Source organism: Cuculus canorus, chromosome 9 (assembly GCF_017976375.1).
Source record: "Cuculus canorus isolate bCucCan1 chromosome 9, bCucCan1.pri, whole genome shotgun sequence".
NCBI classification, from domain to species: domain Eukaryota; kingdom Metazoa; phylum Chordata; class Aves; order Cuculiformes; family Cuculidae; genus Cuculus; species Cuculus canorus.
In genome coordinates, this window is record NC_071409.1 from 14,595,291 (window position 1) to 14,617,312 (window position 22,022).

A 22,022-nucleotide genomic window follows, 5' to 3' on the forward strand; every position below is an offset into this window, starting at 1 on the left:
TCATCTCGGTGTCATCTGCAAACGTGCTGAGGGTGTCCTCGATCTCGCTGTCTCTATCACTGATGAAGATATTAAACAGCGCTGGTCCCAATACGGACCCCCGAGGGACACCACTCGTCACGCATCCATCTGGACATAGACTTCTCGCCCCGGGTTCGCTCTGTCCGGCGCCTCGAGCAGCCGGAACGCGGGATGCGGGCGCGGTTTCCCGGGGCGCGGCCGGTCCCTTCCTGCCGCCCCGGCCCGACACGCGGCGGCTCCGCCCGCGGCCCCGGCTGGGAGAGGGGCGGCGCCGGGAGCGGAGGTGAGAGCGGAGCGGAGAGGTGGGCTGGCAGCGGGGGATGGGGGGCACCGAGAGAGAGGGGAACCGGGACACCGGGGAGGGGGGTCTGACACCGGGAAGGGAGATCTGAGACCGGGGGGATTGGGGGCAGCGCTGACACCGGGGCTTGGTGTCTGATGCCGGGGGTATTGGGGAGGTCTGACGGTGTAGGGCCGCTGACACCGGGAGCGTGGGGGTTCTAACACCGTGAGAATGGGGGGGCTCAGACACCAGGACTGGGGGTCTGACACCGTGGGAATGGAGGGGGTCTGACGGTCTTAGGGGTCTGACACCGTTCTAATGGGGGGGGCTGACACCAGGACTAGGGGTCTGACACCAGGGCTTGGGGTCTGATGGTTTTAGGGGTCTCACACTGAGGAAGGGGGGGGCTGAGGGGTAGGGTCTGACACTGGGGCAGTGGGTCTGACACTGGGATAATTTGGGGAGCCATGGGGAGCAGTGGGGTCTGTCACTGGGGTGATGTGGGATGCTGTGGGGGTTTGTCACTGGGGGAACATGGGGGGGCCTGTGACTGGGTGGACGTCTGTCATGGGAGGTACAGGGCATAAAGCACTTACTGCGGGACTAGGGTGGTACCCATCACAGTGGGTGGGTTTCAGTCAGAAGCACTGGAGAGGAGGCCTGGGTGCTGGGCCTGGGTGCTGTGGGCTTGCTGAGGGCAGGGGGTCTCTGGGAGGTGCTGGGTGATAGGAACATGAGGCTCTTGGCTTTGGGCAAGGGAATGGTGTCTGCTATGGAGGGGCTGTGGTGCAGAGCTTTCCCCTTTCAGAGGGGCTTGGGGAGAGGCTAGGGCTTGAGCACAGGGCGGGGGGCTGGCAGCGATGTGGGCAGGCTGAGAGGAGGCAGCAGCAGATGCTTTGGGAAACTTTTGGAGTACACCTCCAGGACTTGGAGTGTGGGGGCTTTGAAGGAGATCCTCCAACCTAGGGGATGCAGCCAAGGCCTGGGCAGAGAGGAGCAGAACAACAAGGAGGTGCCCCTGGCTGCAAAGAAAGGTGTGACCCAGCTGCCATGCAGGCACGCATTCTTTCTAATCTGCTTTTTGTGTCCACCAAAGTTCTGGCCATGCTGATTAGTGATTTTGTAATGAGAGTTAAAGTCTGCAGGAATTCTGAGAGCTGCGATGCTCCTCTCATACCCTCGTTCACGCTGGAGAGAAGTGTAAGACGCAGCAGGTGGCCTTTCCCTCTGTCCCCATCATGTGCTATTGCAGCGCTAGTGCTTCCAGCCTGTAGCTGGTGAAGACTGGTGTGGTCAGAAGGTACTGGTGTGTTTCCATCCTCAGGACTCCTGGGCCTGAGGACAGCCAACATATTTGCTTTCGAAATTCATATGACAAATATCCTTGCTTTATTTCCTGAAGGAATTTGCTGTATATACAGCATTATTAAAATTCATGACTTGGAAGTTTCTTGGTCTTATATCTGGATTGTAGCTGTCTTGAAATCATTCTAGAATGAGCCACAAACAGTATTGGTTGGAGCAAGGATTTGGTATTGATGTGTAAGCCTACTAGAGGAAGTTGCGCTGTAAAGTCTCAAAAGGCTCTGTTGCTAAGCTCTAAAAACAAAACATGATAGAAATCAACACAAAAGTCAGAACAGAATGGGCACCCATCCTTGTACTTTGTAGTCCCTGGGCAGGCTCCAAATTTTCTCTGGTATTCTGAATAAACCCTACTCTTGCTGCTTTGCTAACTGCAGCAGATACTTTGTTGCATGTCGGGATGCCCAGTGCCTCCGGCTTATGGTGTACCCAAAAGGGCTGTGAATTCACGAAGAAAGTCTTGCCAGCAGTTTCTCTTTTTGTGTATGTGTGTATTTCATAGCAGTGCTGCTTAGGTGATCACACTTCTCTGTTTTCAGTTGTGATGGGGTTAGGGAGAATTATGTTGAGCCATTTGGGATTCATTTGTTGGTGAAAAGCAGCATCTTTTCTTCAGTTACAGGACACAGGTACCAGATCTTCTGCATGCTCGGGCTCTGTTTGATCAGGCCTGCCTGTGGCAGTAGGGAATGGGCTAGGGATTTTTTGTTTTAGCTAGTATAGTAAAGGTCTGGATGCTGTCAGGCCAGAGTGTGGCACTGACTGAACTGGAATCCCTTTTGTATGTTCATGTGGATATCAACGTGCTGCAGGATAACTGCTTTTGCTCAGATGGAGTGCCTGAAGCAGCCAGTGTTTTAAGTGTAGACAGGACTGCCTGCCAGATCCTGCAGTGACCTTTATAAGGGGCTTGAGGGCTCAGTCCATCTAGATAGAGCAGAGGGTGGAGAGAGCAGCCATGCTGGGGAGAGTCGCAGTCTTCTCCGAATGTGAGCAGGCTGGGTCACAGTCATTAGCACTCAGTTTTTAAGCAGATGATCTTAGTCTGGAGATGGGACAGAGCTGGGCCTGGGAATCCTGGGCTCAGAATGAAGTTGCTTTGGAGGTTGGGCAAGATTTTTAAGCACAGATTGAAGAGAGATCCTGATCTACCGGTAATTATGTACAGGTTAACCCTCATCTTGTACACAAGCTTTCATCAGATTCACGTGGAGTGTGTGACGAGTCTTCTGTCATTAACCTCTTACAAGTCCTTCTGTCTACAACAGATCTCTACAGGGTTATACATCAGTAAGGGTAATCGTAAACTTGGAGCTGAAGTGAGAGGGAGCAGGAATAAAAGGATTCTCTTCTCCCGGTGACCAAGGAATGCAGGGTTGCTTGGGTACTTTACAGCCTGGCAGGGGAATTATCTGAAGTGACAGGGCTTCTTCCTTTTTCCTGAGGCTCTCACCTTCCTGTTGCCCATGTTCTCTGCAGACAGCTGGCAGAGTGCAAAGTTTAGTAGTATTTGCCTGCAGATGAGTCAGCAGAAGAGAAGTAGCTTGCTCCTGTAAAGAGAGCAGGGGGGAAATGATCTTGTAGGCAAAGCAACACATGACAGCCGCATCTGACTGTTCCAGTGCCTTCCAAATTCAGAGAGCCTATAGGGGAGTCTTGAAGCTGTGGGTGTCAGAGGGGCCTTGCTGGTCCAACCTGACAGTCTTGTGCTGACTCGGATCTGGAGTGAGAAGTGGAGCAGCCTTTGGCTGAAGCATTTACTGAGTTGTTGCAGTCAGCACTTGTTTTGCACAGGCTTCGAGTTTAAGTAGCGGGATTTATTTTGCCTTGGCATGTAAATCTGCAAGTGAAAAACAGTGGAAGTGACAGAAATCCTGCTACTGCATGTAGATTTGTGGAGAATATTCTTCGAGAAATTCCTCAGAATATCAAAACAGAAAGAATGCAGATGGGCTGGGTCCCTTCATGCTATCAGTATGCTTAGGGTGCAGAAAGATCTGGTCTGCTTCTCAGGTGTAGTGCGAGTTCTCTGACACCACCAAGGCAGAACCGAACATCAGTGCTGTCCATTAAGATGCAGAAGCGAGATAAGACTTTGACTAAGCATGAGTTGCCGCACCTATTCTGACCTTCTTCATCTGCCAGAGGTGTTAAGTTTGATGTGGTTAAATTCCAGCTCAAATGATGGTGTAGTCAACTCATGCTAAGAGAGAAGTTTTGAATTCCTTCCCTGCTTATATATGTTTTTCCCTTTGTGGTAATCAATGCTTGTCCTTTTTCCCTTGCAGAAGTGGCTGCCTTTCAGTTGGATTCAGTGATTAGTGATTCCCTGACAAGGGAGGGCAGCTCTTTCACCAGCTGACAATTGGCTGCTGCTCACAGAGCCGTACAACTCTCTCAAGGTGATCTAGCTGGCAGGCTATGCAATGCTCTTCTTTGATACATAATATGCACCAAAGAAATAATTTTGAGAAGCAAAGCCCCGAGTGTTTTGTAAAGTGGCACAGAGACACAGAAAATATCATTTGCCCATTGCTTTTCCGAATGGGGCACTTCCAACTTCGCTTCTTGAGAGCAGTTTCTCATATTCAGCATGGACTCAGTAATGCAGAAGGGAGATGCCTTAAACAAAATAGGATGATGTTAATATTTCGCAGCAGGTCTCTTTCTTCTGGGTCTGCCTGTTTTTTTTTCTTGGAGTTTTTCAGAAAGCTTTGAGAGTGATCCTCTTCCTCTTCCCCGTCTGCTGCAAATGTAATTAATGTTAGAACACTCAGTGTGTTACACATTTAGGGAAGCAAAGCTGTGCTCTCATGTGTTGAGCTCAGCTACAGATGCCAGATCCCATTGTTAGTAAGTAATTGTTTGGGATGCTATTTTAGTCATTGGGTCAAAATGAAGCATTCTAAGATTAGTAGCTTCATGAGAGTAAGGTATGGTTTGTTTTTTTAAAAAAACATGTTCCCGGTTTTTCATGAGGATGAGTTTGGTGCTGGGATGACTTTCTAGAATCGCAGTAGCCACCAGACAGAGGCTTTAAAGCTCTGTAAAATTATTGTATAATTTCTGCATTAGAGTAATTAGCAGAGCTATATCACTCGTGAAGTGCCCGGTCTGGCTCTCCGGACACTGCAGAGGCTCCTTCAGCATCATCTAGCCTGTAACAGAGCAGGTAGAGCGTACTTACACCATCCTCAAAGCTGATTTCTCCCTTGGTGTGCCATGTAGAGCTGCTGCTGCTGCTGTGCAGCTGGTGCTGTCAGATCACTGCTGCTAACTTAATGCTAAGCAAATCCATTGGCTTAAGGAATTGTTTGCCAACATTTGACTACTTACACCCTGAGAAGTGGCAAAATGAGTTAGGATGGAGGAAAGCAAGTGGTTGGGTATGGCAGGGGTTGGAAGAAGCTTTTGCAGATTTCTCCAGGGCCTGGAAGGTGCTGCTGCTGTACATCAGCTTAAAGCTCGGTGTTGCCCTGTGCTGTAACCTGCAGTTCTTTGGCCGGCCACAAGCCCTGCATCCAGCAGTAAGATGCTGGTGATAATTCAACAGAGAGTGTACTTGTGCGCAAAGGAGGCTGCTTGCTCTGGGGGGCCAAGCTAACACGGGAAGAGCTTCACCTCTTTGTTCGTGGAGGCTGCTATGTCCATACTTCAGCACCAAAACTTCTGCCAGTGTTTTTTAATGTTTTGCTGGGCTGTGGTTCAGATTGGTTGCATTCAGCACATTAAGATACCTTTTAATTGTCTCCAAAGGGAAGGAAAGCGAGTGGTCAGAGACCAACAGATGACTTGAAGCACAGTGAAATTATTTTGACGAAATAACAAGAAAAACGGCTGCTGTTTCCCCCCACTGTTTCCATGAACGCTGGGGTTACTTGAACCAGAGACAGAACCAGAGGTGTGCTGCTTTTTGTGAAGTATATGGTTTCTGCTAGGACCTTGATAAATAACTGATACAGAGAATGGTTTCAAGATGGCACCTTACAAAACCTAAGAATTACTTGTCACACCCTGTGTTTTCACAGAGGCACTCTGGAAGCTACTGCGTTTATAGCACAGATCTTGCCTGAAAGTCAAATATTTGCTTAAGTGTTTGATGACAGGGAGCTCAGCATTGCAAACCCTTTTTACCTGAAGTTGGTTTTGCACATGCCCCTATGTTTGTCTATTGTTAGGAAATAGTAAATTAATTACTGGAATGGTGGAAACGCAGCAAACGGGAATCAAGGGCATTATGGAGTGAGTGCTGGATGGCTCATGCAGTTCTGAAATGTCTTTGCGGCTGCTCTTCACTGACACTTTTGTCTTCTCCACAGTATTTTTTTTTGGTTCTCTATTTACTGATATTCTCATTTCCTGTTCTTAGTGCATTGTGTTAGGCCTAGCAGAGCAGTCTGGTGTACCCATGTGTACGTAGCCCAAAACCAGCTCAGCTGTATTTGGCCCTGATGTTGATCATAAGATATCATCTTGTTGGTGCTAGGTGAGGAGGACAGTGTGTTCGCATGTTGCTGTACTGTGTTTGACTCCTTACTCTGCAACATTCCTTAACCTGGAGTCATTTGTGCTTGAGTAAGTCTGATCACTACATCTATTTCTTAACAGCGATCGTTCACAAAGCATACATTTCTTGGTTGCTGAACAGCAGAGTTTTACCCAGCAGTTCATACCAAAGGCAGTTCTAGCTCATCACTAGCACTAGCTCATCTCTGACACTCGGCAGAGATCCTGTGCTGAGAAGCAGGGTTGTGTTCAGAAGGGCATCTGCCCATTCTTGTACCTTGCAGTTGCCCCACCTAATGCGTTTCCAGCACACCCACCATATGTGGGTGGGGAGACATTTTAAATTCCACATGGTTCTTATTATTAGGCTGTCAAGGCACGCACATAAACACCATTCCTGCGTGGAGGGGTCATGCTGGTCTCAGGAATGGCAGGTCAGAAGTGCCATTTGCTGCACTGGAGAGCTGCAGACTTTAGTGAGCGAGAGAGATAATGCTGCTCTTTCCTTATAGACTTTCCAAATCTAGTACCTGTTTCAAAGTCCTGCAGCAGCTGAAAAGTGAATGTTTGCTGCCATGCCTTTCTATAAATCCCTAGTTTTGCTTCAGCTGTGTGAAGTCCTGGGTTTCCTAATGCTCCAGGGCCCTTTTGGGAAGGTACAATGATTCCAGCTCAAAAATATGGATAGTTTACTTCCAGATAGCTGTCATAATTTCTGTCCCAAACTGGTTGTCTGTCTATTTATCCCAGAAGCAGTTCAGCTGAACCACTGCTAATTACAACCTGGTACGTAACGTGCCAGAAGTAAGTGTGCCCTAATGTGGTGTCAGCAGCTGCTTCACTATTGGCTGAGTCACCACTGCAGCGGGGACAGCGGACAAGAGGGGAGCATGGTGGCAGCTATCCCAAGGTGAGCTGTCCCCACTGGGGAGCTGCAGCTTAGTCTTACACAGACAACAACGCAAACAGCGCACCAGGTAGTTAAGTTATGACCATAGATTACACCCTTTTCCTCACTCTTATCCTTCTGCTTAAACCTGTTCCTTTCTCTCTTCAGGATTGTACAGGGATGCAGCACACTCACCAGCTGTCTTAATGGGGGGGAGAGCACAGAAGCATAGAAGAGTGTTTGCATTCATTAAAATGAGAGCTGGGGGAGGGCTGAATGCAGACTGGGCATGTCTTAGTCCTTAAGTTGCTTTTCAGATGCTAAAATAGCATAATTAGCCTTGTAGTAATGATTTATCACTTGCATTGCAACTCTTCTGTGAGTTTCTCTCCAGCGAGCTGACTGCTGCACACTTTTCTCTGCAGAACAGCTCTGAGTTGCATTAAATGATTCAGTATTCCCACCAGGCACTGTTTGTCAAGCCTTGGCAGCTGATGCCGAATACAACTGGCTAAGCCCCTTGTTAGGTGGCTCTGTCTTTGCACTGACCTTCTGTACACTGTGCCTGCCGTTGACTGATTCTGCTTTGGAAGAGCTGAAAAATATCTCTGGGTTTGATTTTTTTCCCTCTACTTCATTTTGTTCCAGTTCTTACTGGCCGTGCTTGGCAAGATGGAGCCACCGACCTCCTCCAGGCTGAATTCCCGAAAGAGAAGAAAAGATGAATCTGGCCCCAATGGGGCAACAGAGCTGGATGGAATCCCTTCAAAAATGTCCCGACGCTCACTCGTAAGTAAGCAGAGATAGTTTTAGGTGCCTGCAACGTTAGGATGCTGCACCATAACATCAGAAAGATGCATGTGATCAGGGGAAAGAAGCAAATGACAGTAGTTATCCTTCTTGCAAAGCCAGTTTGAAGTCTTCCTTTGTTCATACTAATAACATACAACGTGGGCTTAAATTAGCTGAGGCAAGCGTCGCTAAGCTGCTTTTGTGGTGTGTCCGACTTGTTTGTAGCCACTTTGGCTGAACCAGAACAGGCATGCATGTAAATATGCATGGAGAAGTAAGCATTCATTTCTCACAGGCAGGTTTTCTTAAGTGACCCAACAAGAGGGGAAAAATCACCTAACAACTCATGCACTTTGCAGAGAGTCCTCTTCAAGTCCTGGAAACTGCAGGAGGGTCTTAAGCCTGTAAGCATCTGCAGAAGCAATCTATTAAATCCATGTTCTGAAATTCTGAGAAGATGGCTGTTTGTTTGATTCTCTTGGTCAGGCAGGAGACCGTTTATGTTGCTGGTACTTCGGGAGTGTTCAGGAAAAAGAAAATTTTAAAAAATCCCAACTGAAAGGATTTCTCCTTCTAGATCAACCTTGGGATGACTTTAACAAGCTAAGGCCAGTGGACTCTTTTCTGCGGAGGAGTCCGTTAACCCTAGTGTAAAGAGTTGACTTTAACTTGCCCTTGCCACAGTATTGCAATGATAGTCTTTTTACAGCTCTTCTCTGCACTTTCTTGGAGCTGTTCTGTGTATCACCTGAGCTCTAGTTGCTCTCTCCTTATCTCTGTCAAAAGCCAGGTACCATCCCTGCCACGTTATATGGGGTTCATAGTCCTTGGCAAAATACAGCGATGTGTTGCAACTTTTCTCTTTCGTAACAACATTTTGCTCTTCAGGAGTATTTCAGTCCTGTGTTAGAGCATTTGACAGATGGTAACCAAGTAAGAGCAGCACCAGCAGTGAGAATTAGGGAGGCGAGCATTGGGAACGGAGGCTTGAGTTGTGTGATTATCACACAAAGCATTTATATACTTGTCAAAACCCACCCTGTCCCCCCTGTCCCTCTTAAAGACTCCACGTATGTCAGTAAGGAAAGAGAAGAATGCAGGTTATTCCATGGGACTTGTTTGCTCTTCAGGTTGATGTCTGTCCTGTGTCAGAAATAAAGCATCTGTCTATGAACAGCACAAGACAAGTAATATCTAGCCACTTTCTAAACCTCCTGGCTGCTTTCTTAGCAACAGGGCTAATGCAGACCTCCTGAGGAAAGATTTCTCTCTTCTTCCTTTTGTGAAAGATTTATTATACAAGAGTAATAGTGTTGTCTATCTGTGACTTTACCTTGAAGCCTTTACCACTCTCAGCTGAACAGCCGGCTGGCGGAGCAGTCCCCTGAAGCAGAGGGAACCACCCTGCTGACGCATAAGCCTGTTGTATTGTGCACATCAGGTTGAGTCCCAACCCTCGTAGGCGATGCAGAGGAAGGGCAAGACTCTGGCAGGAGCTTTGGAGGACACTTCTCGCTGATGATCTGATAATTCTGATAGGGTTTTGTTATGCTTTTATTCCTAGCTTCGTATGGGGTATGTGCCAACCAAAGTGCAAAGAATCTGATTTTATTCATAAGTCCTAGATGAAATGGCAGTGATGAAAGGAGAGACCTGCAGGCCTTACCTAGTAGTAGGGATGCTGGTAGAGGAGGTGGTGTGCGAAATGCCAGTACTAGAGCCTCAGTAAGTTAAAGGAGACTTTCAGCAGTATCACTTTGCTTGAATGCAGTGGTCAGTTGCTGGTTTCCTGTGCACTTCGCTCTGAGCACTGTAATAAGGAATGACATTAGCAATAATAGCAGTGGTCTTTCTGGTTACAGTGGTGCTGGGCACCATGGCAGGATGGGACAGGAAGCCAGAGAGGAAACTGCTAATTAGTTTATTGTGGCTTGAAGGTGTTAATGTAATGATCTGCAAGCCTGTTTCCTATTCTGGCTCAGGAAAGAGAAATCCCTTGCTGCCCCATACCTTCCAGCTAGAAGGAAATTGAGCTGTTTGTTCTGTTATGAGAAGGGCAGATGTTTTGTTTCCATTCAGAGGAGACCAGACATGATACATGGCCTGAGCTGCTATTTAAACATACTGCTGTGGTCAAGCTAGGGGCTTAGAGCGGTTTTTCTGTAGCAGTTGGAAATATTCTGGCACAGATTGAGGTCAGTCTGTCACTATGTATGTCTCAGAAATGGGTGACAATACACATATTCCCTGGGACTTGTTCTGCTGTTAGTATTGCACTTCTGCTTTTTCTTATACTCTAATTGAGAAGCTGTTACAATTCATACATCACAGCACAAGCACTCTGGCACAGAAAGTGATGGTCTTGCTCGAGCTGACATAGCTGGAGCTGCAGCAGTGAGGTTTGATGAAGCTTGGCTTGTGCCGCTGTGAACTACTCTTTGACTGTTTTTACCAGCTGCAAATCTGAGCCTCCACTTTTCTTGGGTCCAGTACAATTACCACTTTCTTAACTCTACTTTTCTCTCTCTCTCTTCCTCTCCAAACTCAGGCTAATCACCCTGCAGGCCTGTTTTGAGGCATATTACTAATTAGTCTTTTAGTACATGTATTTGAGTCATGCAGAGACACAGTGAGTCACTTAGTGACTAGAACACTGCAGTGGCAGTGCTGCCGCTATGTGAGTGAATCCTCACTCACCTTTGCATTCTCACGGCTAACCTTCTCTGGCTGTTTAGGGACTGAAGGAACCAGCTCCGTTTTCAGATGAAGTAGAAATCGATTACAGCAAGCCATACATCAGAGTAACGTATGAAGAAGCGATGCGAGGAACACCCTGTAAGTAAAAGAAAAAAAAAAAACAGACTGGAAGGAGATTGTTTAAATGTTGGAGTTTGGGGGTGGGGGATGTGATTGTGATATCTCTGAGACCAAAACAACTTTGTGTATCTGACTGGATTTGCAGCCAATGACTTAGTTAATCTTTGGTGATTAGATAACTGTTCCCATGTGAAACTGGGCCTACCAATACCACTGAAATTGGAGCTTGTGTGTGTTGTGTCCAAAGAGGAGGCAGAGGCAGGACTGACTCAAAGGATGGCTGCACCCTCTTGCCAAATATAGTGTACAAATAGTGCTATTTTACTTGGCCAATCTGTTATGGCTACAGAGACAATAAAAATGCTGCATTTTTACCTACCTGACTGCTGCTGAGAGATGAGCCAGCTTAGATGGGGACCTGGCAGCTGTTTCTTGCCAGAGGTTCTAGAAATCTAATGCTTTCCACAGTCTGCATTAATTACCCAGCTGAAAGTCTCCAGAGCTCGCACAAAAGTCTCTGGTTTCAACATTGGTGGCTCACCTGCCTGCTAAGACTAAAATACACTTTGTGATTCCTTGCTGCTGTTTGTTCCTGTGCTCCGGAACTGTAGCTGCTGCAGGAATGGAGGTAAAGGGAAGGCTGTCCCAGCCAGTTTCCAGAACATGATTGTAATTTCATAAAGGCCTGCCAGGACCAGCCTGGCACACAGAAAGCTTTTGCAATCTCAGATCTCCAGATGCTTGGCTCACCAAGAGCATCCTGTTGTATTCAGACTGAGGTAGATTTGCTGAAAAGTGATTGTAAGAGGCTGTCCTCAAATTGACTTCTCTGCTTAGCTTGAATTTGCATGCTTTGCATAAACTCATCCTCTTGCTGCCCAAACCTATGGGGTTTCAGCTATCCTGCTAGGTCTTCTCTCTGCCCTTTGCTCTCTGCAGCTTTGGTGTGCCTCTGCTCACAGCACTCCTCTGAATCTGTCTGCCAGAGAGCAGCAGGCCATTCTCAAGTGTGAAGGATACCAGGAGTGTGTGGCTTTCTGTTACCAGCAGTAAAACAGCCCTGTGCAACCCCAAATCAGAAGTCAGGGAGCCTCCTACTGCTTGTGGCAGTGCTAGACTACCTCACTCTGTGGTGACCTCAAAGAGCTAAGCTACAATTTCATTATTTATCTATGGATGTAGCTGATAGTGCCAGTGGTTCAGCAGAATTGTGTCTGCTTTTCTTTGAGTAGTGCAGCTGGGTTTTTGGATAGAGCCATAAGCTTCATGGATTTGAGGGAGCCGGTGATGGTGATGGGGAATCAGAACAGTCTGTTGCCTCAGCCAGGCTGGTAGCTGTGGCAGTGGGCTGCAGGGAGGGTGCTGAAAAGGTCTTGAGATGCCATCCTGGCTGGCAGGGAGAAATGGGGCACCTATGATACATTTGGGCCAGTTCACCTTTGGTAGCTCGCTGCTGTGCAAAAAGTTAATGTTGAGAGAGATGTCCAGGGTTTGCTTTCCCCTTGATCCCCCTTCACCTTGTTTTGGTGGATATGTCGTAGGCTTTGAATTTGTCTTTAAACATGGTTGTTCTTCAGCTCTGTGCCCAGCAGCATTTGCTTCCATGTGGAAAGGCAGGGAACAAGCCATTTCTCTTCACAAATCATTGCTGGCTGTGGCTCTGCATTCTGCCAGTTTTCTGCAACACCCCTGTGAATTCTAGAAGGTCGCCAAACACACGCATGGGCAGTAGCTGCTTTTCCAGGAAGGCATCTTCACAAATGTCTCTCTGTTCCTTTGGCACAGTGGATCGCCCCGTCAGAGTTTATGCCGATGGAATATTTGATTTGTTTCACTCTGGACATGCCCGCGCCTTGATGCAAGCGAAGAACCTCTTCCCAAACACATACCTCATTGTCGGAGGTAAGGAGTGACTGTTGACTTTGGCTGCCATAGGTGTACAGCTCACCTCCATCCATGGTTGTGCATACAGATGGCATAGAAAGGGTTTTGTCTGTATGGCCTCAGTGGCTCTCACTGCAGCCAGTTGTCCCAAAGCTTGACAGAGGCTTGTTGTAATATGCTGAGAGTTGGATATGTCTGCAGAAAGATGACCCTATACCAAAGGAAGTTATGTTGGATCACACTGTTCTAAAGTGACTCCTCTATTTTCTGACAGATACTGGTGAGTTGCACGTCTGAGTATCAAGGGGCAATTGAGCACCTGCCTCTTGAATGAGGCAGTTGGAGAGTGAGTAACTGTCCCTCCATGACTGATTGAGCTTTATGTCACCTGTATCACCCTGCAAGTCACCCTCTTGCTCCAGCACTCTGATGGCAATTGCTTATCACTAATGCCAAACAGGTCCTGCTAGGAGTGTGGAGGTCACTGTGGTTCCTTGTGCGTGTGCCTGGCCACATGGAAGTCAGTGAAGCCCTGTTTCTCCAAAGAAAAGGTCCCCATTTCATTTGTTACGTTTGAAAGTCTTCAGACGATGCCAAGAATATCCTGCTCACGGCCCAGGGTGATCTGGCAGAGCTATTTCAGCCAGGCCTCCTTCAAGAATGTAATAGGAAAAAAAGAAACCCTTTCTCCTGGCTGCTGTAATACACTGGCCTCTGTCCAGGCAGTGCCCCTGTGCCCTTACCTTTGCCCACCCTAAAGACCTGTCAGGCTGTGCATGTTGGCTATAAGGAAGTGACTTCTAGTCAGTCTGCGTAATGATGAAGTATTAGAGCTGAGAATACCTTTAACTAGTTTTCTCAGCTACCGTTATCTTCCTGAAGAAAAATGAAACTCTGATTCTGCAGTAAAGTGATCCTGACATCTTTGTGTGGTTTGTTTCATTATCACAGTTTCACTCACAGCTGAGGACATTTTTATAGTGGTACTTCTGCATTTTTTGGGTGCACTACTGTAATGTCTGAATAGGGAAGGGAGGGAGGAAAGCTGAAGTAGTTGCTCCAGTCTACACAATGCACTGACATTAGAAATCTTGCAGGCACAAGGACATCTCCATGTCCATAAATGTTGTACATCAAACAGGAAAGTCGCTTCAGGTCAAACTGTTAAGATATTAATGAAGGAAGATGTGTAGCTACACTCTGCCTCCGAGAGCCCAGTGAGAAGGTGGAGAGCAATTAACTGCTCCACTTGCACCAGGAACTGAGGCAACAGGCCATAGCCCAAGTGAACATTAGCTCCAAGCTGGGAGCAATCTCACCCACTCTTTATCATCTGTTTGTCTAGAACATAAATATATCCAACACCAGTGACATTGGTAATGATTTGTGTACTCTTGAGTCTGATAACCAAATAAACTTCCCTCCTTTTCAACATCTAACATTGCAGATTATGAGGAATTGTTCATTTACTTTCTTATAGAACATGCTAATTAAGCTAGCTTGATTTGCTGTGAACTCACCCTTTGTTTTAATACAGCTTTCCAAGAAGTAGACTGTAGTTCGGCATTTTATGAAATCAGAAGCATAGGCTTGGGCTTCAGTTTCCGAGCCTGAGGTTTAAAAGCAGATTTCTGCCCAGTAGGCCCCCAGCTGCCACTTCATACAGGAGAGTTGTCTTTTGTAGTGGCTGGTTCTCTTGATAAGTGTTGTAGGTTCTAGAGACCTTGAGGGCCTGAAATGTAGGTCCCCAGCTTGGGCAGAAATCCTCCAAAGAGCCTGCCTAGAATTGCTCAGGAGTTCAGTGTCCTGCAGCACTCCCTGTTCCTGGTGCTTTGTGGCTGGAAAAACTGGGTTTAAAGTGCCAGCACTAGTCTTTGTCAGCAGCTGGCATTGCCTGGTTTAGTAGAGGTGTGTGCAGGGTCCTTTTGTTGTAAGACATTGGGGTAAGTACCTCAGGCTCACTCTTCTCTGCCTGTTTTTCAGTCTGCAGTGATGAGCTGACCCATAACTTCAAGGGCTTCACAGTAATGAATGAAAATGAGCGGTATGACGCTGTGCAGCACTGTCGCTATGTGGATGAAGTGGTGAGAAATGCACCATGGACGCTCACTCCTGAATTCCTGGCAGAGCACAGGGTAATTTGTGACATCCAATCTGTCCTGAATTTTGATTAGCCTCTGTCTGTGCTTGCTGTTTACAGCAAGAATTCATCCATGAGGGTGACCTCTTCCTGAGCAACCTGTTTCTGTTGAAAATCCTTAAGTATAGAATAAACTGTATTATGGGAATTGAGTGGGTTTCTTGGGAGACTAAAAGTATTTGCTGAGCTGGCAGGTAAGGTTAAATAAGGTAGAGATTGTGACATGGTGAAAAGGCTGAGGGTTCTCACTATTACAGGAGAAGTTGATGCTTGTTACAGATTGGTGCAAAACACAGTAGGGAGAGGATAACGTGGGTTAGAAGGGATTTGTGGAGAGCGTCTGGTCCAACTCCCTGCTTACAGCAGGAGGAGATTAGGTCTATATCAGCTTCCCTGCTGCAGGAGACCCAGCTATCTGTCTTGAGTCTTTTATCTGTTGGTAGATAAAGTGAAAGGAGTCTTCAACATCTGTTGAACTGCTTTGGGAGGCGAAGGAGTCTATGGGGGACTTTGCTTATTTTACCCTGGTTGCTGTTAACAAGCTATTTCTCTGCAGAGTTTGAAATAACTGCATCCTTAGTCCCAGCCTTTCCTCTCTGATGCGTGCTTAAAATTGATATGCAATTGCCAATGAGAACTGGGACTCATCTGTGGTGCTTTTTAAGAGGCAAATGTCTTGCTGTTCCCTGTTACACCCCTGTGTGGAGGTGTTGAGCAAAAAGTTCACAGATTCACAGAATCATTTAGTTTGGAAAAGATCCGCAAGTCTAACCATAAACCTAACACTGCCAAGTCCACTGCTAAACCATGTCCCTAAGCATCACATCCACGCATCTTTTAAATACCTGCAGGGATGGTGGCTCAGCCACTTCCTTGGGCAGCTTGTTCCAGTGCTTGACAACCCTTTCAGAGAAGTAGTATTTCCTAATATCTAGTTTAAACTTCCCATGGCGCAACTTGAGGCTATTTCCTCTCATCCTATCACTTGCTACTTGGGAAAAGAGACCAACACCCGCCTCACGACAGCCTCTTTTCAGGTAGTTGTAGACAGCAATCAGGTCTCCCCTCAGCCTCCTTTTCTCCAGACTAAACAGCACGCAGTTCCCTCAGCCGCTCCTCAGGAGACTTGTCCTCCAGACTCTTTGTCAGCTGCTTTGCCCTTCTGTGGACACACTCCAGCAACTTAACGTTCTTCTTGTACTGAGGGGCCCAAAACTGAACACACAGTTCAAGGTGCACGGTCCTGCATGTTCAAGATAAAATGTTGACTCACATTGGTTTCTTAATTTTCAGATCGACTTCGTTGCTCATGATGATATCCCCTATTCTTCTGCTGGCAGTGATGATGTTTATAAGCATATAAAAGAAGCAGGTGAGCCGGAGTCAGATTCTCCAGGGCTTCATCTCAGAGATCTGCTGTGGTTTTTCCTGTGCCCCTGTATGGCAGGATTATGCCTGGGGAAGTGGCTCTGCCAGTCTGGGCAGGAGTCTGCCCAGGAGGTCCTGAGGGCAGGAAAAAGCCCAGCTTTGGGCCCTACTTCGTAAGACTACGACTGTTGCCTGTCCCAGGCTAAGCATTACCCAGCATTAATTCCAACTTCCAGTCTAGCTGTTGTGATTGAATTAACAGCCACCTTTTGAAAGAATACTGTGGTTTGGCTTTCAGATTCTCACAAATGGAGAATTTCATTAACTTAGCGAAGTGGCTTCTCTAGCTGTTTGCTGTAAAACTCAGTGGGGGTGCGGCTCATGTAAATCTACCCAAACCCAGCCATCAGCTTGTTGTATTTCCACCCACTAAATTGTAGGACCCCTTATCCTGTCCTTGTCACCACACTACATGCAGTGGATTATAGTTGGTAGTCTTTAAACCAGCCAAAGTAAAGAGGTTTTCAGTAGAAAACATGGTATTTTGATATGGATTTGACATGCTTTGGTCTTACTTAGGTCTTCCTCATTGTCCCAGAAAGGAAGGCCCTGGTATTGTGCATTTAAGGACAAAGATGTGGTGGTGTGACGATAACTAGCAAATGAGCTCTTAAAAGGAGAGATTGTTTCCTACTAGAAGTGGCAGCAGCTTTCTGCCATGTGTCTTGCTGCAGCTGTCTTGGGTCGTGTTCCCCAATTTTAGGCATGTTTGCACCAACTCAGAGGACTGAGGGGATCTCAACATCAGATATCATCACCCGGATCGTACGGGACTATGATGTTTATGCCAGACGGAACCTCCAGCGGGGCTACACAGCTAAGGAGCTCAATGTCAGCTTCATAAACGTGAGTTGATGTGTGTGTCACCTCAAGCTGTATCAAGCAGAATCTTACAGAGTGTGGAGATGCAGAGTCTTTTCTAGCAGTAGCACAGTACTGCCACACACCAGTAAAAGGCCAGTCTGCAGAGCTAAGCAGTTGCACCAAACCAACCAGTGTCCTGGGAGTAGAAATTAGCCTTCTTCTGCCCCTGAAACTACCTGTGGGACCCACCCAGAGGAACTGGGCTTTTGCTAATACTACACTATTGTCAGTAATGTCTTGGTGACATTTTACCTGTTGAAAGAGCTGGAGACGGGGTGTGTGGTGAAATGCGTGTTTTCTTGAATTGAAAGAAGTGTGGGTTGTTCTTGGCAGCAGCTGCTGTGTCTCATCTCTTTCCTCTACCCTCAGCCACTTTCTAAAGGTAGAGTCATTTGTTAGGATAAAATCTGATTTTGTATTCACTGTACTATTCTGTTCCTGGAGCTGCAGGAGCAGCAGTGCTTGGGTAGGAAAGAAGGACAAGCTCTGATCCCATGCTGAGAAGCTCTAGCCCACAAGCAGAATACATGGCAGAAGGCACTTCTGATGTTGGAAGTAAAACAGCAAACATCTTTATCGCTCAGACACTATGCCTGTTTTTTTAAATATAATCAAACACAAAAATGAAACAGGAGAGGTAACGGCTGTTTGGCCTCTCCTTGGTATGTAACTCTGCCTCTGTTTAAAAACACCCAGCAAAAAGACTTGTGCTATTGTGATATGCCAAGAGACCTACAGCAGGTCACTCAAATCTAATCTTCATATTGTATAAATATTTCCCTCTTCCATGCACTGCTATGAGATAGTGCTTATCTCTGGGTTTAGTCTCACTTTGTGTACTGTGCCAGTGCCTGCCACAAAGCATCTCACAGCCCCGCTGTGTGTCTGCCATTTAGTCTAGGAAAGAATTGTCACTAAAGTGAAGAAGTGTCACAAGACTAAGAGAGCTGCTGAGTCCTAACTAATAGTTGAGTGTAATAACACAGAGCAGAGGTGGTCACCACTCAGATCTTGTAAGCTGTATTCTGATCCACTGCTTACTGTACAGGAGAAGAAGTATCACCTGCAAGAGCGTGTGGATAAGGTGAAAAAGAGGGTGAAGGATGTAGAGGAGAAGTCAAAGGAATTTGTCCAGAAAGTGGAGGAGAAGAGTATCGATCTCATTCAGAAATGGGAAGAGAAGTCCCGGGAATTCATCGGCAATTTCCTGGAGATGTTTGGCCCAGAAGGCGCATTGGTAAGGAACCACTCCGGGAAAAGGGGAAAGGGGATTTTGGAGAGCTTGGCAGTCGTAGACGTTGCAGAGCAAAGGTTTATGGTTTGTTGCAGTCCTCGATGTGCTGCCAGTCTTCAGACAAGTTGTCCCAGACTTGTTTACAGGGAGCCTTCAGCACTGCCAACTGGATGACACCAGTTATAGTTGTAGCATGAGAAGTCCTCATGTCCCACAAGCTGGCCTGTAAACTCCCACTTGTGTTCTGCAGGCCACTGAACAGCCAAGAAATTGGTGGTCACTTTGTCACTGGCCTAGGATGAGTCTGAAGCTACTTGTTTTTGCCAGGCTCTCCTGTGCTGCTGGGTGAATACCGCAGGCACTCTATGGTAGAGGTGGTTGAAAACGGGTAATGATGACACTGCCTGTAGTTTCAAAAGCCTGGAGCAAAGATTGGGCTTTTTCTGCTCTTGTTGAAGGGGCACAACTCAAAACAAGCTGTAAGTTGTGTCCATTTCCATCACTGTTTGAACCATGCTAACTGTCTTCCTGCTTCCATCACTAGAAACACATGCTAAAGGAGGGCAAGGGCCGGATGCTGCAGGCCATCAGCCCAAAGCAGAGTCCCAGCAGTAGCCCCACACATGACCGCTCCCCATCTCCCTCCTTCCGCTGGCCCTTTTCAACCAAGACTCCTCCTTCCTCACCGGCCAACCGCTCCAGGAAAGAGTCTGCAGTCACCTACGACATCAGTGAGGATGAAGAGGATTAAGCAACCAGCTGGAATTTGCTACAAACCGCTAATCATCGAATCCTAAGTCCAGACCCACTGGGGAACTCTAAATGAGCAAAAGAGCCATAGGAACAGGGCTGACGGTGAGCGCAGGGCCTTGGAGGCACCCGTTGCTCTTAGCAAGGGCTGCTGCCTGGAAGCACATTCAAACCTCTCCCTTCTCCCCAAATCTCCTTTTTATTGTTTATGTTTTAGTGGTTTCCAGGGGGAACTTGGGGGTTATATTTTAAGAAAATACTCTTTTAAAAGTGCAAAGAATAGCACTCATGCGTGGCTTTTGTTTCAGTTTCTTTTCCCCGGTTAAACCTCCAGTCAAGAGGAAGAGTGGGAAGACCCATCTGTTCCCTTCTTTCCTTCAGCTCTTCTGTCTTATTCCCCCCACCCCCAGGCAGAATCTGTGCTGCTGCCAAATGAAAGATCCCAGAGTTCCTCAACCAGCGTGGCCTCAAGAGCATGCAGGAAGCGGTGGTGTAAAGAGGCTTCTAGGAAACAGAGACATCTCTGCTGCACTGGAGCCAGTAGGAATTTATCTAGCAGACCCTGTAGTGCTCACGCGCCTCTTAGCTGAAGTTCCCAGTGTGTCACAGTGAGGACGTGCTGGGTAAGGGCCTACCAGTTTAGCACGCAGGAGTTTCAGCTGGGAAGAACTCGCAGCATCCTAGAGTTGCACACCCTGTAAGTGTGCAGCGTTCACAGTTCCCGATTGTATTGAGGGCTCTAGGGAAAAGTCCTTTCCAGCTAATCTTAACAAGACTGCTGAACCTTGAGTTAAAATTCAGCCCTCAGTTGCTGTTGGAGAGAAGAGAATGAATCTTTGCTTTGGGGCACTTGCTGTCTGTACGTTTCCTTGGGCATGTGAGAGCCCAGGTAGGAAACGAATGTGTGTACTCCTTTGAGAAGTTCCTTGTCCCAGTCTGGTGTGTAATAAGTTTTGCTGTCTGTCAAAATGGCCCCTCAACACTGTACTCTGTGCGTGTCTGTCTGTGTTTCAGTTGCTGTGCTCTAGGGGCTGGAGCAGTCCTTTACACTGGTGCCATGAAGTCGCTGCTATAAGGACAAAACGTGAATTCGTACAGCCAGTTTGCTGTCCATGTGGGTGTGTGCAGCTGGACAGATGAAGGGCACATTTTACTGCAGTGAAAGGTCCCAGTCCCATGTGACAGTTGCCCAGCTTGCGCATAAAGCAGTGCCTGCTTGTTCTGCTCCTTGAGACAGACCAGAAAGAGCATCAGAGAGCACGGCAACTTTTTAAGATTTTAAACGTGTAATGTGCTCATTTGAAATCATGGTCCAAGTTGTGTCTGCTGTCATGTCTGTATAAGCACTGAGCTTTGTGGCCTGCAGCTCCTTGCGGGCAGTTGCCCTCCCTGTGCTTCGTGCCTGTGTAGAGGATGTCAATGCGCTCTGTCCCAGCAGCCAGCACTGGAGGAACTGGACTTGCTGTTGCATAGCTGCGAAGGTCCCGCATGCTTTTCTGTTCAGGTTTGCCTGTGATATGTGTTGTCTCTGGGTGGAGCTGCTGGGCTGAGTTGCCTGTATCCTCCTGCAATGCTGGGAGCAGAAGAGGAGAGCTCAGAGCCTGGTCAGTAGTACCACAGGGAGGTCTTCAGAGCGGGATGCAGGGCTCCAGGAGCAGTGGGTGCAAGGAAGCAAATCGTCAAGTGCTGTCGCAGGCTCTGTGCAGCACAATGCTTCCAGGGGATGCAGGGTCCCGGTAATAGGAGCAGGCTGGTGCTTCTTTCCAGCCTTTATCTTACTGATCCTTTGTCACACTGCCCAAAGGGCTTGGCAGAGACTGCTTCTACTGAGGCCAGAGCTGATATAGGAAAGAGTGTTTTGGGGATTCCTCATCTGCCACTTGGACCTCTCTCAGCAGGGCTGTGCACGTCTCTGGGACCGTGGCTGACTGCTGTGGAGTTTAAGCTGTAAGGAACAAATAACAGTCGCTTGGTACAAGCCAGTTGTTAAACCCCTGATTTATGAGTGGTAGAACACTTACTTGGTATCACCCACTTTCTCTTTTCCCTCATCCTTCCCACCTTCCCTTCCGCACCTTTCCCTCAGTATGGGTGTTGTGTTGCTTTGCCGAGCCAGATCATAAAAGCCAGGCTGCTTTAGAGCCTTACTACTGTTTTAAACACAAGTTATGCAATGGTGTTCTGTAATTTTGGATAACAATGGTGTTTTGGATGGTGGTTTGTGCTGCAGAGACCTTAGTGTATTTCTTGGTCTTTCGGCAAAACCTGGGGTGCTTTGTAAGAAGGCAGACATGGTTTTACATGTAGCTTGGAATAACAGAGCTGTCTCTCATAACTGATAATCCCTAATTCCTCCTTGCACTTAAATTAAAATGGACACATGAATCCCAGACTAGTCTTTTGCATTTTTTTCTTTCTTTCTTTGCTTCTTCCTGGTTTGCTGGACCATCTTCATTCCTGTGGTGCCCTATCATATCGGGAATATGACAGACCTTTATTTTTGGGCAAGACATGTGAGCCAGCTTCTCCAGGAACTTCTTGTTACCTGCAGATATACCCAGTGCTGCTGCTTCAGGGCGGTCCTGCACACCCCTAACACATTTCACTCTCTTCAAAAGAAACTGTTTGCTGTAGTGGGGCAGACCCTACTTCTTGCCTCCTGCCCTCGGAGGGAGCTTCCTGCTGCCAAAGGCTCCCTGGCATGAAAGTGTGGGTGTCCCGCCTGCCACAGGAGAGGAGCTGGCTCTGGTTTTCTAACAGGCAAGGACGAGTCCCATGTTTCGGTGCTTGCCTGGGTGTTGCTTCTTGTCAAAACCATGAGATTGCTGGGTCCCAGAGCTTCTGCTGGTGCTAAGAAAGCTGTGTTGGCAACGGCCATGAGCTGTTGTCAGGAGTCTGTCAATTTTAGCAATCTTGTAATAAATCATCAGTGTGTCTTCTGGCTGAGTGGTTTTGGTTTGAACACAGCCATCTGCAAAAAGTTCTGAGCCACTTTTCCGCCTTCCTTATGGGGCAGAAAACTTGCTTTTTCTCCATGAGTGAATCGGTT

At 47.3% G+C, this 22,022-nt stretch overlaps 1 protein-coding gene across 2 annotated transcripts; it reads left to right on the forward strand.

Moving 5' to 3' along the window:
- Window positions 1-151: 151 nt before the first annotated feature.
- PCYT1A (phosphate cytidylyltransferase 1A, choline) lies at window positions 152-21,363 on the forward strand. Of its 2 annotated transcripts, XM_054074250.1 has the most exons (10): window positions 288-304; window positions 3,958-4,071; window positions 7,713-7,853; window positions 10,592-10,691; window positions 12,459-12,575; window positions 14,541-14,692; window positions 15,991-16,069; window positions 16,829-16,971; window positions 18,038-18,226; window positions 18,768-21,363. In XM_054074250.1, exons 3-10 carry the CDS (start codon window positions 7,737-7,739, stop codon window positions 18,972-18,974), a joined length of 1,104 nt encoding a protein of 367 aa, XP_053930225.1. In that variant the 5' UTR covers window positions 288-304; window positions 3,958-4,071; window positions 7,713-7,736; the 3' UTR covers window positions 18,975-21,363. The 2 variants fall into 2 exon arrangements, with proteins under 2 accessions (XP_053930224.1, XP_053930225.1); XM_054074249.1 differs by lacking the exon at window positions 3,958-4,071 and having other exon boundaries at window positions 152-304.
- Window positions 21,364-22,022: the final 659 nt, after the last annotated feature.